At 44.3% G+C, this 15,037-nt stretch overlaps 1 protein-coding gene and 1 long non-coding RNA gene across 6 annotated transcripts in view; one reads left to right on the top strand and one right to left on the bottom strand.

The window, feature by feature from the left end:
• The window catches only part of CUNH16orf58 (chromosome unknown C16orf58 homolog), a 33,186-nt gene that overhangs the window by 4,629 nt on the left and 13,520 nt on the right, over positions 1-15,037 (top strand). For 4 of the 5 annotated variants that reach the window (XR_004123367.1, XR_004123368.1, XR_004123369.1 and 1 more), the window contains exons 3-7: positions 3,210-3,255; positions 6,013-6,045; positions 6,152-6,257; positions 7,049-7,354; positions 9,237-9,338. Coding sequence is in view for 2 of the 5 variants with exons in the window: in XM_031388469.1 (XP_031244329.1) it covers positions 3,210-3,255; positions 6,013-6,045; positions 6,152-6,257; positions 7,049-7,354; positions 9,237-9,338 (593 nt within the window). In the remaining 3 variants the exon portion in view is untranslated. The remainder of the gene's footprint in view (positions 1-3,209; positions 3,256-6,012; positions 6,046-6,151; positions 6,258-7,048; positions 7,355-9,236; positions 9,339-15,037) is intronic. The other variant, XM_031388470.1, reaches the window with a different exon arrangement.
• Positions 1-15,037, bottom strand: part of LOC116103058 — a 19,308-nt gene that overhangs the window by 2,718 nt on the left and 1,553 nt on the right. The window contains exon 3 of the long non-coding RNA XR_004123370.1: positions 3,187-3,333. This is a non-coding gene — a long non-coding RNA (uncharacterized LOC116103058). The remainder of the gene's footprint in view (positions 1-3,186; positions 3,334-15,037) is intronic.

The raw sequence follows: 15,037 nt of genomic DNA, 5'->3' as shown, positions 1-15,037 counted from the left end.
TGGACAGCAGGTCCTTTGGCTCTGCCTGCTCTTGACGACAGGAGCCTGTATCTTGTGGACAACGCGTAGGTGGATTTGGATTCTGTATCCATTCAACTTACCCGTATCTTTTGATTGGAGAGCTGAAACTATTAATATTCAAAGTTATTATTAAAAGAATAATAATTGTGTTGGTTGTTGTGTTTTTGTTTCTTTCTGTGCTCTTAGCCATACACTGTATCAGTAATTCCTGCTTCGTTTGTTTTGTTTGTATAGCTGTGCCACTCCTTTCTTTAGTCCAAAGTATTGCTTCCAGAACTCTCTGTAGTCTGGGTTAGTGTATATCCTGTTTCTTCATTCTTTTGCTGGGTACAGTAGCCTAGGTTGGCAGTAGGTCAAGTGCATTGCTCCAGGCCCTTCTGATTTTTAAAGTTTCCACTGAGAAATCAGTTGTTATGCTGATGGGCTTTCCTTTGAAAAGGACTTGGGATTTTTCTCTTGGTGCTTTCAGTACCTGTTCTTTATTCTGTGTATTTAGTGCTTTAACTACAGGGTGTCCTGGGAGTTTCTTCCCTGCTCTTACCTGGGTGGTGTCCTGTGTGCTCCTTGTATCTGTATGGGTGTATGTCTTCCCTTAAATTGAGAAACTCTTCTTCTATGATCTTGTTAAAGACCTAGTTTATACCACTGACCAGGGATCCTTGTTTATTTGTTCCTATAATTTCAAAGATCTGGTCTGTTCATGGTGTCTCACAGTTCTTCCACATTCCTTTTGTATGCTTTGATTGATTGATTGATTGATTGGTGACCTTTGTGTGTGTGGTCTAATTCCTCTATCTTCAGGCCTTGATATTCTACTTTCTACTTATCTGTTATACTTACACACCTTGAGTTTTTCAACTCCATCTTACTTTCAGCTTGAGTTCTTCAGTATTTATATCTCTTCACTGAATTAATATTTCAGATGCTGAGCTATCTCCATTAGTGCCTTTTTGGACATTATTCAGGCTTTTATTGCCATCCTCCTTAAGTTGATGGAGCTGATTTTTGAGGCTTTCATAAGCTCTTGCATTCTTTAATAAAGTTTATGATTGTTCTATTATATTTGGTATCCTGGGTTCATGTAGTTCTCACTGAAAAACATTTCTGGAGGATTACTGGGTTTGAGTGGGATGTATGCTATTGGCCTTTGCTATTGCTTGTGTTTTCATGATGTAACCTAGATGCTTTGGTTTTTGTGTCTAATGTGAGACTATGGCCAGCCTTAGGTTGAGCCAGTGCAGGAACTGCATGTCCAAAATAGATTAGGGACAGTGATGAATGAGCTGCTGGATTGGAACTGGACCTCCATGTGTGGATCAGAGGTTGGTGGAGTCAGAGGAACTCAGCAGGCAAAGATGGTGCCATGTACCACACATCTAGGCCTAGGCCTCCAAGTGTGGCGATGACACTGGAATGGTTGGGGTCAGAAACTCACCAGCCAAAGGCAGTTTGCAGGCTGTGTCCTGTTCTTAACTGCTACTCTTTGGCAGGGATTTTATAGTAGTTTCACGTATAATCTGTGGACAGGTAATTACTAATTTATCAGTTGGACTAAGGAAGTTCTAGATCTTCAACTCTGCTAATTGTAATGCAAAGAGGAGGTGAGAATTAAATTTCCTATTTTAGTAGACAATTTTGGCTTTCAGATAATAGGTAGGACATTATATCATTAATTTACCATAATGCCACTCTCCAGACAGTGTTGAGGGCCCCAGGGATGGCTTCTATTGATCCCACAGACCTCCCCTCATCTCTGCCGAATGGTCCAGGTAGGATATATGCCCTGTTGATGTAAGTATGAAAGTAAAAGGAAGAGATGGAGTCTGTCCCACTGATTCCCTCTGAGTCAGTCATAGTAATCTTGCCACATTCAAAATGACAAACTGATCTAATATAAAAATCTAAGACATAAAAATGTTGTTTATAATATAATGTCCTTGAAGGAAAGAAGTTCAAGTGAGAACTTCCACTTTATAGAAAGTTGGATACCTATAAAGTCACTTTGATGGGTATTCTGGGTCCAGGCAAGGGACAGAAGCAGAGAAGTGGAGCAGCCTGGGTAGGAAAGTATCATACACATGTATCTCTTGGAAGATTGTGGTAGTGAGAAAAGGTAGACCCCATGTTCCCATGACATCAGTCTTTCAGGAAAGCTGGAAATACAGTTATTGTAAAATGCTCCAGTTTGTTCATGTATCTTCCTTGAGTTCAGTTGCTTTGTCTATAAAATAGAATGATCTTTCCCAAACTGACAGGATGGCTGATGGTTGAAAGTACCTCAGGGTCCATCAGAGTTCGTAGAAACATTCTTTAAGCCCGAGGTTTAGCATGTCTGGTAAAAGACACACAAGCATGGAGGTTGTATAAGTGCAACCTTCTCTTTACATTCTCCACATAAGCGTCTCTGCCCTCAAACTCAAACAAAATGGAGTCCTCCACCTCTTAGGTCTGTCCTTTCCACTGCCTCTGCCCTCCCAGCTGTCTGATTCTAATTTCTTCCTTCCTTGTGATCCTCCTGCTAGGCCTAATGGCTGCTGTCTCCACACAAGGGGCAGGCTGAATTTGCAGATGCTTTGTGGGCCAGACAATTGTACCTTTTGCAAAGTTACTCAGTCCTACCATTTTGTTACAGAAACGGTTATAGACTTAGACATACTTTTGAATATTTGTACCAAATAGATACATATTCCTCAATACTATAGTTGTAGGGCTCTCTGAAAAGCATATTGCACTGGATGTAGTTTCTGTGAATTAGCCTTTCATACACTATTATAATACTAAGTATTATGTTGATATAAATAGCTAGTTCGTGTGGTTTTCACTACTGTCTAATATGCTACCAAGTAGATCTCCCAAGATTTTGTGCTTCCCCTTATCTCTCAACATTTGCATTATCTCGAGCTTATGCTGTTATTAGCAGCATTGCAGGCTGGGGAGGCAGCTCATTGTGTACAGAGCCCATCTAACGATGCTACAGACAATATTCCTTGTCTAATCTGTACACAGTGAAAAGCTGCTGACCTCGGAGTACCTCTCAGCCTTAAATCTGTCTAGAATTTATCACACCAGATGTTTTCCCAAGTGCAACATAACCTGAAGTGCATCAGCAGTTCAGTGCCACGTCTGCCTTTCCCTGAAGCTCCTGAGTTCCCTCCTTGCCCTTACCGACACATTCTTCTCATCCCCAGATTCAACTGGCATGTTGGGCCGCATCATCTTTGCCTGGTGGAAGGGGTAAGCTGGTTTCTCTTCTTAGTCAACAGATAATAGTACTTCCCAGTGGGGTTTAGTAGCAGTATGAATCTTTACTTGCTAGAAAAGATTCAATGAAAAAAAATTATGCAAAGTGTTTAACATTTTGTGTCCTACTTGCATTTTGTATTAACCTTAGTCCCCATACGCTTTCTGGGTAGGATTGAGCATTTTGGAGATGCGAGTCTCCAAAATATAGCAGAGGTGAGCATTTGACCTACCATGGGCAAGACCCCGGGTTCAGTCCTCTAAACTGAAAAGAGGAAGATGACAAAGATATGTTTCAAGTTGTGTAATACACCTAGAAGAGGGAAATTATTCTCTCAGCTCTTACTCTGTAATTGTTGGGGTGAGACCGAAGCCTTTCCTCTTCCCATAGCATCAGGCTGGTTAGGTGTGAAGAGTGCCTGTGGGTTCAACAACTCCACTGTGCATACATATATAGTATGCCCTGTCCAGAAGGACTCTCTCTCCCTCTGAAAAATTCCAGAGTAAGATCTGGAGCTAATGGTGCAGATTCTGGGCTGGACTATACTGCAACATCTCCTAGCACTAAGATCTTAGTGCAATTGCCTTTAGGTGTTTATGCATGGGCCAGAGGATAACTGACTCTGTAGAATGGAGACAGAGGCCTGGATATTGGAGCCCAGCATTTCCCTTGGTCTTTGAGCCAAGAGAACCTACACTAGCTATCTGTGACCTGCAATTATACTAAATTGGGTGTTAAACAGTCCCAAGTGTATGAATTTTGACCTAGTTACCTTTGAAGAAGCAAAGAGAAAAGGAGAATGACCCAGGAATAGCCTCTTCAAAGGTTGCCCAGAGAGTGGGAGAACCATCAATAAACAGAATTTTTCCTCAGAGCCAGTAAGGGGGAGATACCCAGCACTCACTGAAGACCTTCCCAGCTAAGGATTGTATTTCAAGTGACTGGGAATGTTGGAACAAAACTTTGGTCAGAGAGGCAGATACAAAATTACCTTTCAGGAAAGCTTCATTATGAGAAAGAGCTCCCCACCCTATAGTAGGAGACCATTTAGGAAGGATATAACATCCTGCCAAGGACTGTATGGTGGAGCTCCAACTGAAGAGATCAGGCCTTCCCTTCAAAACCCAGAGAGGAGTGAGGTGAGGAGAGACGACAGCCATGGGCAGTGTAATAAGGGGGCGGAGGGGGGTAGGGGGGCGAGGTGAGGGAGAAACCTCAACCTCCGAAACAGCAGTCAACTTCCATCGACTTTCAGAGGCGGGGCAGGAGCTCCACATCATGTGACTTAGTTTGGCCAAGTCTATTGCTAAGGGAAATGGAGCCAGCACTAGATCAGGCTGTGAACTTATCTTGCGGCTTAGTTGAGAAGGGCTCCAAGGCCTTTCTCACCAGCTGTTATCATAGAGCTACAGGAGGGTGTGGCCCAGTTTCTGGGGTAGTGAAAAGCAGCTGAAGGAGTCCTGAGCTCATAGTGACCGGAAAGTGTAAGTAAGGGACCATTTCTGCTCTGGACCTCCAAGGCCAAACACAGAGGAGATTTGTCCCAGAGGGACAAAGGGCAGGGAATAAGAGGCCAAGACAGGGGATAGAGGATGAGGGAGAAAGGGTGTTTGTCCCAGAGTGAATACAAAGGACTGCCTCTGGATAGAGAGGAGACAGATGTGGCCCATAGGAAAATGGCAGTTTATAAAGGTACAAGAGGAAACCCCATGTTAGGATGAGGTGTTTAATTTTCTTTTTTTTTTTTTATTAGATGTTTTCTTTATTTACATTGCAAATTTTATCCCCTCCAACAGCCCCCCCCCATTCTATCCCCTCTCTCCCTGCTCACTAACCCACCCACTCCTGCTTCCCTGTTCTGGCATTCCCCTACACTAGCAAGCCCTCAGGAGACCAAGGGCCTCTCCTTTCATTGATGTTCCACAAGGCTATCCTCTGCTACATATGCGACTGGAGCCACGGGTCCCTCCATGTGTACTCTTTGGTTGGTGGTTTAGACCCTGGGAGCTCTGAGGGTACTGGTTGGTTCATATTGTTGTTCCTCCTATGGGGCTGCAAACTCCTTCAGCTCCTTGGGTTCTTTCTCTAGCTCCTCCATTGGGAATTTTGTGCTCAGTCCAATGGATGGTCATGTGCATCCACTTCTGTATTAGGCACTGGCAGAGCCTCTCAGGAGACAGCTAGATCAGGCTTCTGTCAGTAAGCACTTGTTGACATCCACAATAGTGTCTGGGTTTGGTAACTGTATATGGGATGGATCCCCAGGTGGGACAGCTACTGGGGACATCCCCAGATGGATCCCCAGGCGGATGGCCTTTCCTTCAGTTTCTGCTCCAAACTTTGTCTCTGTATTTCCTACCATGGGTATTTTGATTCCCCTTCTAAGAAGGACCGAGATGTTTAATTTTCATTGGGCATCTTAACTACGTGAGCCAAAGAGGGCTTTTGATTTCTGGACTTCAATACTTTGGTAGCTGGTTCTTGGTAGTCAGCCTCAGGAGGAGGAGGTGGCCAAATAAGGGCTTAGACCTTGGCAACTAGCTTTAGGAATGTAACCTAACAGTTTTTAGCAAGGCAGAGGGAGTAAGGCCTGACAGAGCCGTGCCTGCACGCTGGAGCTGCCCAGAGTCCCTTCAATAGATTTCCAATGAGCCCTTTAGACCTCACTGTGACCTAGGACAACTCCTTTCAGCTCATAGCAGTTTTTTTTTTTTTTGTTCTAAATTGCAACAACCTCTTATCCCCAACAGGAGCAAACTGGACTGTAATGCAAAACAGTGGAGGTGAGAAGGGATGGGGGAGAGGGCAGAGGGTGGAGGAGGGAGGGGAGAATCTGCTGTTATAGTCTCTTGTTTGTGACCTCTGACCTCTGATCCTTCCTTCCCATAGGCTCTTTGCTGATATCCTCAATGATATAGCCATGTTCCTAGAGATTATGGCACCCATGTACCCAGTCTTTTTCACCATGACTGTCAGTACCAGCAACCTAGCCAAGGTACATACCTCCGGGACACTTCTGTACCTGAGATACCATCTTTAACGATGCTGTGTGCGGCTTCCCTGGGCCCTGTACTGAAGGAAGTTCTAAAAAAGGGACAAAGTTCATATGTTTCTACTGAGACACAGACAAGTTTTCTGATCCTTCTTTGACCAGACAGTCCTTTTACCTCAGCCAGCCTGTGCAAGGCCATGTTGGAACACACACTGGTGAGGGTGCTCTGAGCTGAGAGATGAAAGGTGGTCCAACACCAGTATCTAGGGCCTAGCTTCCTGCCACTTTTCATTCTTCAGCAAAACATTTTTATAGTGCCTACTGCATGGATGACACAGGCCATAGACTGTCCCATCTTTAAAGGAAATGGCACACATAATTACACAAATATCTAGGGGATTACAGTTCTGAGTATACCGGATGAGGAATGGTCTTGGGATGTAGAAAGGCCTTACCTGAGGCTAAATCCTGAAGGAGAGGAGTTTAATGATTCTAGGGCCAAGAAATCACAGCCACACAGCAATGCCACAAATCACCACTGAAGCAGATGCAAGGTTCCCTTCTATGGTGGGGGTTCACTTGCCCTCACAGCGCCTTTAGATGAGGAAACAGGCCTAGCAGGATCCAAGGCCCAGTACTGGACCCATCTCAGAGGCCTGTCTGTTTAACACTGCACCCACGCAATTTTTTGCCACAGGCACTTTTGGTATTTGGGGTAAAGCAGTCTTTGTGTTTAGGGACAGGCAGTAAATGCTGCACACACCTTAACTTCCACCCCTGCTTTTATCATCAAGGTAGGAAACCCCAGAGAGAAAACACTGCTGGAGCTGTGGACCAGGGACTGTGATGTCTGGCATATCTTCCAAATTCTGAGACCCGTGTCTGTCAAATACTGTTCTAGAACAAGGCACAGTCTTTCCCCTGAAGATGTGTCTTGGCAGAGTTTCAGTCTGACCAGCACTCCATCCACAGCTACAGCAGCCGGAAGCTGGCTGCCATCCTCACCTCAGCTGTCCCCTTCCACTCAGATCTTCTGGTTTTCCTCCTGCTTTCCACCGTTCATTCTCGGCAGCCCCTCTGCTGGACAAGTTGTTTCCCAGGTAGTCTAATTGCTCTGCAGCCTTTAACACAGCCCAACACTCTCACTTGTAAAGAGAACTTTCATTCTCCTGTAGTAATTTTTTTGTTCAGGCTCATTGCCTCTGTCTGCTAACCTAGACCTAGTCCTGAAAGCTCCCAGCCTCCAGGACTCACCTTTTCTTGTTCTTTCTGGGCTCTGGTTGGCTGGTTCAACTTAGCTGTTCTGGCTCAAACTCCTCTCCAAGCTGATTCAGTGTGTCTGTTCTCAGTTTCTGACTTGTTCTGCTTGGTCTCAAACTAACTCTAGCAATCTTTTCTAATCTTCTGGCTCCTTCTTGTTCTCTTGCTTGTTTTCTTTTAACCCATCTCTGTAAAACTGCCCTGGTCAGACTGCCTCCTCACTGTCTACACTGCTCCCTCGAGTAGCTTCCCTTTCCTCTCTCTTCTCATGAGAGTTGAGTGTATCCTACTCTGTCAGGTCTTTCTTTGATCTGTCACTTTGTCTGCCACTCAATTAGACATCACTTTCAAACATAGGTGCTTCCTTCTACAAGCCAACCCTGCCTTCATTGTCTGGGATTGCAGGTGTGTACCACCACGTCTGCACCTAAGCTTTTCTTTACCTGAAACTTGCTCTATACCAGGCTGGCCTTGAACTCAGAAATTTGCTTACCTCTGTACCTTGGGATGAAAGGTGTATCTGTATTCCAGCTGGATCACACAGACCTAGAACATCTTTGGATGTGATCTCTTGCCAGAGCATCCTTGTTCTGAATTACAATTTCTCTAAGGTCAGTGGACCAGCAAAGTGCTGGCACCAAGCCTGCCAACCTGAGTTCAGTTTCTGGGATCAACCTGGCAGGAGAGCAGGGGTTCCTACAGATTCTCCTCTGATGTCTATGCGTGCACGCACACACACACACACACACACACACACACACACACACACACACACATGCAAATATCTTTTAATTGAAAAATAATAAAGGGAGAAATCAAATTAGGTTACTTGTCTGAGCCATTGCTCTCTGAAAACCCTAAAGGCTTCCAGTTTCTGTTTGGAACCAGGCTGTTCCCTGCCAGTCACTCTAACCTCATCTTACACCACTTTTCTCTTGATTTTGAATAGCTTGACTTTTCTCTTGACTTTTATAGCTATACATAAGCTTCATCAAAAAAAAACTGTGTGATTTTTATCACAACATATTGTTCTGTGTCTGTCATCTATAAGAGACTTGATGATCAAAGTTATCAGTGACTGTAGTTGCTATCTAGAGATCTCAGGACAGATGTGAGTACTTTAATCCAGGGCCACTGGAGTAAGTGTGGATCTGCCTGAAGTGCTCAGTGGAGCTAAGCTGGGGCAGGGAGAAGAAAGGACTTAGAAGGAGGCAGACTGTAAGCGTAAGTCAAAGACCAGACTGGACCGTATCAATCAATCAGGGAGAGAGAAGATGCAGCCAAAGCAAGTCAAGGAGATGGGAAGTACGGCTTAAAAAAGACCTCAGCAGGGCACACCCCTGTGATCCTAGCATTATGGGCTCTGAGTTAGGACTATTACAAGTTCTAGGGCTGCCTAGGTTACATGGCAAGACCCTGATTCAAAGAGGGCAAAAAGATCTTGGGGGGAAAGGAACTCGGAATTCCCTACAGTCAGGGTCACAGGGTAATAATGGCCAGCAAGACTTCCCTTTTCTCTTGGAACAACATCAGGAACATGTTTCTAAAGCCTCGGGAGTAAGGACTAAAAGCCATGGACTGCACTGAGTGCTTGCCAGAGGGGAAGTGTCCCCAGAAACCTGCTTTTCTCTGCCTGGTGTGAGTTATATGCTCACCCGCAGGAGGGCCTGCGTTCCCACAGCACACGCCCCTGACCTTCACTCTTCTCTTTTTCCCACCCAGTGCATTGTTGGTGTGGCTGGCGGGGCCACTCGAGCTGCACTGACCATGCACCAGGCCCGAAGAAACAACATGGCAGATGTGTCAGCCAAGGACAGCAGCCAGGTGAGCATCAAGCACGGGAAACCATGCGAGGTGGGGAAGGGTCCAGGTCCGGCCACAGTTTACAGTACAGAAAGAGGCTTTGGAGTGTCCCTGGGAAGGAGGTGAGTAGGGAGCATACAGGGAGAAACGTGAGTGGCCCTGCTGTCACTTGGTGAGGTCAACCATAGCCCCACTGTGGAAGCTGGATGTCCTGGTCACTTTTGGCAAGTGAGGCATACTCAGCATGTGAGGTTGTTAGGATGCCAGCCAGAGGCCTCCCTCCACTGAGGAGTTTGGAAGGTCCTCTGGCCCAGTACTCCCTTTCTGACTGAGGGAGTCTGAGCAGAATGGGGCTGGGAGGGACAGGACTCCACAAGTCTTAGATTTTGTCCCAAAGCTCTGTGCTAAGTGCTCTCTGGTTTTCATTATTTAATTCACGCCCTGTAAAGTCGGCACATTTATGATCCTAGTCTCACTGTAGAGGAAAGCAAGGTCTGGACAGGACCCAGAAATGTGATGTGCTGATTTGCTGTTTATTTGTTTATTCTTTGTTGGTGGTGACCCTGAATCAGTATAGAAACCATGCGAGTCCTGTTCTAGCCTCGTCGCACAGTTTTGCTCAGCACTCATAAGCTAATATTTGTAAAGCATTCATCACATATTAAGTGTGTCTTCTCCATGAACTCATTCAGTCTTTCCAGTGTTAATGTATCCATTGTGACCATTTCACAGATAAGAAAATAACGGGCAGAAAGGACCAGAGGCCATCTCGGCTTCTCGTGTTAGTTTTCCCTGGCTCCCAGTCCTACCTCAGCCCCCAAGCTTTGTTTCTGTAGAGCTTCCTCAGTAAGGCAGAAATGCATCATGGGAGCTATTCAGACCATGTGCTCAGCCCCATAGCTGCCCCTGCTTTCTGCAGGGAAAGTGAGGTTTCCTTTGGGAGTTCTTATTCTCATTAATGAAATTATTTATAATCTGACTCCATGTATACAAGGGGGCACAGGGAGGAAAATAAAATGACCACTTTATTATTTAGAGGAGGTTTTTACCGTAGATAAGAGAGAGAAAACAGAGAGAGAAGAAGCAGACTGGACATAGCCAGGGCTATCTTCGAGAGAGCTGAGAGAGCAGAACAAAATAATAGAGATAGCAAGACATAGAGAGTAGCATGATAGCAAGAGTGATAGAATAGCAAGAGTGAGGAGGGTGGGGGTAAGAGGGAGCAGCGTACTAGTTAGTCATGCTAGTGTGGGGCCAGCATGCTAGTGTGGAGGCAGCATGCTAGTGTGGAACCAGTATGCTAGTGTGGGGCAGCATGCTAGTGTGGAACCAGTATGCTAGTGAGGGGGCAGCATGCTAGTGTGGGGCAGCATGCTAGTGTGGGGCAGCATGCTAGTGTGGGACAGCATGCTAGTGTGGGGCAGCATGCTAGTGTGGGGCAGCATGCTAGTGTGGAGGGCAGCATGCTAGTGTGGAGGTCAGCATGTTAGCGTGGGGCCAGCATGCTAGTGAGGGGGCAGCATGCTAGTGTGGGGCCAGCATGCTAGTGTGGGGCCAGCATGCTAGTGAGAGGGCAGCATGCTAGTGTGGAGGTCAGCATGCTAGTGTGGAGGTCAGCATGTTAGCGTGGGACCAGCATGCTAGTGTGGAGGTCAGCATGTTAGCGTGGGACCAGCATGCTAGTGAGGGGGCAGCATGCTAGTGTGGGGCCAGCATGCTAGTGTGGGGGCAGCATGCTAGTATGGGCCAGCATGCTAGTGTGAGCCAGCATGCTAGTATGGGCCAGCATGCTATTGTGGGCCAGCATGCTAGTGTGGGGCAGTGTACTAGTGTGGGGCTTTGAATTGTGTAATAAGGACTTGTGAGTAGGGACCTCTGCCAGAGGCAAGGGAAGTGATTCCTTTTGGCTACAGAAAACCTATTTCACAAGGTTCTGAGGAATGCTGGCTTTTTTTTTTTTTTTAACACCAGAAACCCTTCTGTAGTCCAGATTGTATTCTTTTCTGACCATATGGACTGCCTGAGACATAACACTCAGGAGGAAGCACAGGAATAATTAGTCTAAGAGATAAGAGAAATACATAGCACAGGTTAGGTGGGAGGGATGGAGAAAGGGTTAATGCCCTTAATATGGAATAGACATAGCTTTTTAAGAGAAGAAAAAGCACTCCTAAGAATAGAAGTGGCCAGCAAGTTAATAGAGAGTCCAAAAGGCAGCCAGCCATGTGGTGTGTAGTACAAGGTCTTTATAGCCCCCTCTTGTCTGTGCCTCGCAGGCTTTCTTTCATGTATACTCTGTTAGATGATACCAGGGTAAGGAAGGGCAGAGATTGTCGACACAAAAAACCACAGCTGTCATCTCAGTTTATTCTGGAGCCATTGTGAATAACCATGGAACACAAAATTAGGTTGTTCTTAATTCCATGTTCCAACATGGAAGCAATTTCTTGTCATTTTTATAGTTTTACAGAATAAAGAAATATATACATCAAGGCAAATTTATAATAAGTTTGTGGATATATCAGAGAAGCTTAACAGACAGATTTTTCTTTTAATGAACCTGACTTAAGAATTAGACCCTGTCTAATTCTTTAATTAGAACCCTGTCACATTTTGTAGAAACTATAAGCTTACTTTGATAAAACAAAATCTTCTTTTTAAAAGTACATTAATTGTTCAGGAAAAGCTAAAAGCACAGGGCTAAATCATTGTCCCAATTTTTAGATTTTATTAATAGCAGAGCCTAGAGGACCACCTCTCTGATGAGGGTACTTATCACACCCTAAAAGCCAGTTTATTTTCCAAGCGTAGGATGTTTAAAGCACTTGCAGTCCGAGCTGAGGCACCTAGTAGCAGTGTCTGGGCTCAGACTGTTTATTTGATCCCCTTTTGCATTTTAAGCTTTAGTTACAGTATGAATTAAAAGGAATTGTGGTTAAACTTGGCTGTTTTAACTAATTAGACCATTTACTTATAAGATAGTTTGGTTCTGTGAACACAATAACAGTGCAAGCATGCGAGAACGTACGTCGTATGTAAACATAATGCCAGACTGTCCTCTGAACCATCTCAGGTTAGACTATTAATTACATCACATTATAATAGCATTAGCAATTCTTATTCCAAAATACGTTCTTACAGATATGATTTTAATATAAAGTCGGAGATCTGGCCTGACTCGGAGCTCACTAGGCAGGCACCCACAGCTTGACCGTTATGTGACTTTATTTAAATTGGACAAGATATGAACCTAGAATAGCCTGTCTGTAAAGGAGAGCAGCAATGGACTGGCAACAGGTCCTGCTTTGTAATGACATAGTTCTAAGGTAAAATATAGGTTTAGAAATGTAAGGTATTCATTATTAATACATGAGGATTTAAGAATGTAGCCATCCTGATTATATACAGAGCAAGGTAACCTATATTATGAATGGTATTGTTGTTTTATATAAAAGATAGCCTTTAAGATTTTAGGAAGTGCCGGGTAGTGGTGGTGCACGTCTTTAATCCCAGCACTTGGGAGGCAGAGGCAGGTGGATTTCTGAGTTCGAGGCCAGCCTGGCCTACAGAGTGAGTTCCAGGACAGCTAAGGCTACACAGAGAAACCCTGTCTCGAAAAAAACAAAACAAAACAAAAAAAACAAACAAACAAAAGATTTTAGGAAGTAATTTATAGACCCAAAGATACCATTTTAATAGGTTTTAAGAAAGCAAGTGAAAGCCTTAATTTATATGCACTCATATAAGGCCTTTTAATATACACTTACACACAGTTTAAGGTATGCCAAGACATAAAAAATAAATTTAAACTTTTAGTGTGAGACTTTTATTTGTAAAAATTTTAATAACATTTATGTTTTTTATATATGTATATACATACACATACACAATTATTTTAAGTACATAGAATAAGATTGATGAAAGAAAAAATCTAATTACAATGTTACTCAGTTATTCTGGGAAATCTTAGGGACATACTGAGTTCCATTCCTTATTGTTCCAACGTAGAATACCATACTTGGAAATACCACCACTTGGAAATGCATGTGACTCACTTACAGCCAGGCCTTTAGAAGTTCCGCTCTCTGGTTTTGGAGGGAGTGAGATTAGCTCCTGAGGAATCTGCTAGGCTGCCTTTGTCTGTGTGTCAGGACTTTCCATCCCTGAGAAAGCTGGATCAGGGATGGGTTTTCAGGCCACAGTTGTGTGGCGTCTGAGATTCCTGTACCATTGAAAGTTCTTAGAATAACATTGTAATTTGAGTTAATCAGTTTGGGAATAGTTTTTGGACCTTTAGAAAAAAAGGAATCAGCCTGGTATGAGGAAAGTCCTCCTTTGGGAAGAGGAAGGAAGGTACTGTTGTGAATTGGGGTTTACAGATAATCATAATAAGACACAGATTTAGATGTAGCCTGGTGCTGTCTGGGGACTCTCCAGAGACATTTTGTAGCTTTTTGTTGAGGGCACATGATTGAAAAGGATCATGAACAGTAATCACTCCTGAGGGTCCAGGCACTTCCCTTGCCAGAAGTGCCATAGGCACTGGAGTAAATGGAGACTTCAATCCTCATATGCCCTCTAGGACAGACCATTGCCCTTGACCTTTACAGAGTAAGTCCAGCTAGAGGCAGGCAGTTAAGTTTAAGACTTATCTTTTGGCCTGAGTTTTCACTTACTTAGTTTATACTGAGGCCAGAGAGTACAGTAAAACATTGGTATCTCTTTCTTTGTGTTCTAGGGGTTGTGTCCTAGCATGTCCTAGCAGCAGGTATAAGGACAGAGGAAGGAGGGTGGTGGTGGTAGTGGTGGTTGGGGTCTGGGCTGGGTGTTTCCAGGTCCTTGGCTTCTTAGCCCAAGAGTTGGAAATAAAGGCTCACACAGATATGCACAAGAAGCAAGGTGATTTTAATTGGAGCTAAGCCATCATCCAGATTAAAACAAGATACACTGTGACAATTGACAGCTAGCCACATGAGTGGACATACTCAAGGGCCACGACTTGGTACTTCTTTTTACAGGGTCGAGGGGAAGGAATTTACTAACCTGGACCTCAGGAGTTACTAACAGGAATAGTTTGGATTGTTCACTATTTTGATTAATAGATTGTTTTTCTATTGTGTATATCCCTTCCCATAATACTTCCAATTTTAGTCATATGCACACTCAATTGCATAGACATTGTATGGTAAATAGGAGATTCTCCCTAAAAGGCTACTAAAGGAGACAGTTTGCCTAACTGCACATGCCCCCCAAACCAGCTCAGGCCAGATTGGCTTTTCTGTTCTTTATACCTGAATATGTTAGGAATATATTTGAATAGAAACTGTCTAAATTTGATAATTACCAGGGGCAAGGGAAGCTCATACTATTTTTCAGAGAAAGAATACTGGAAGCCCAGTGCAAATTAAGGATGGGGGATTTTTGAAGACACTAGCTACAGTGTTTGGAGAGGGTGTGTTTGCAAAGTACATGCAGATAAAGGAACGAGACTGCTCAGTGCATTATAACAAGAGACAGATGTGCATAAACCAAAACCAGGTAGGAACCCTGGGCACACAAGAGCCTCTGAAGTAAAGTAGAATGACTCTGGGCCCCAGACCACTCTTCTTGTCTTTAGCTACCCAAATATCGTTGGGGATAACCCCCCAAGTATAGCCCCAAAGGAATTAGAGACACTGGTTTGTACTCCCCTCCCCCCATGCCTTCCCCCCCCACCTTCT

Source organism: Mastomys coucha, unplaced genomic scaffold, assembly GCF_008632895.1.
Source record: "Mastomys coucha isolate ucsf_1 unplaced genomic scaffold, UCSF_Mcou_1 pScaffold21, whole genome shotgun sequence".
NCBI classification, from domain to species: Eukaryota; Metazoa; Chordata; class Mammalia; order Rodentia; family Muridae; genus Mastomys; species Mastomys coucha.
This window is presented reverse-complemented; position numbering and strand designations above follow the sequence as displayed.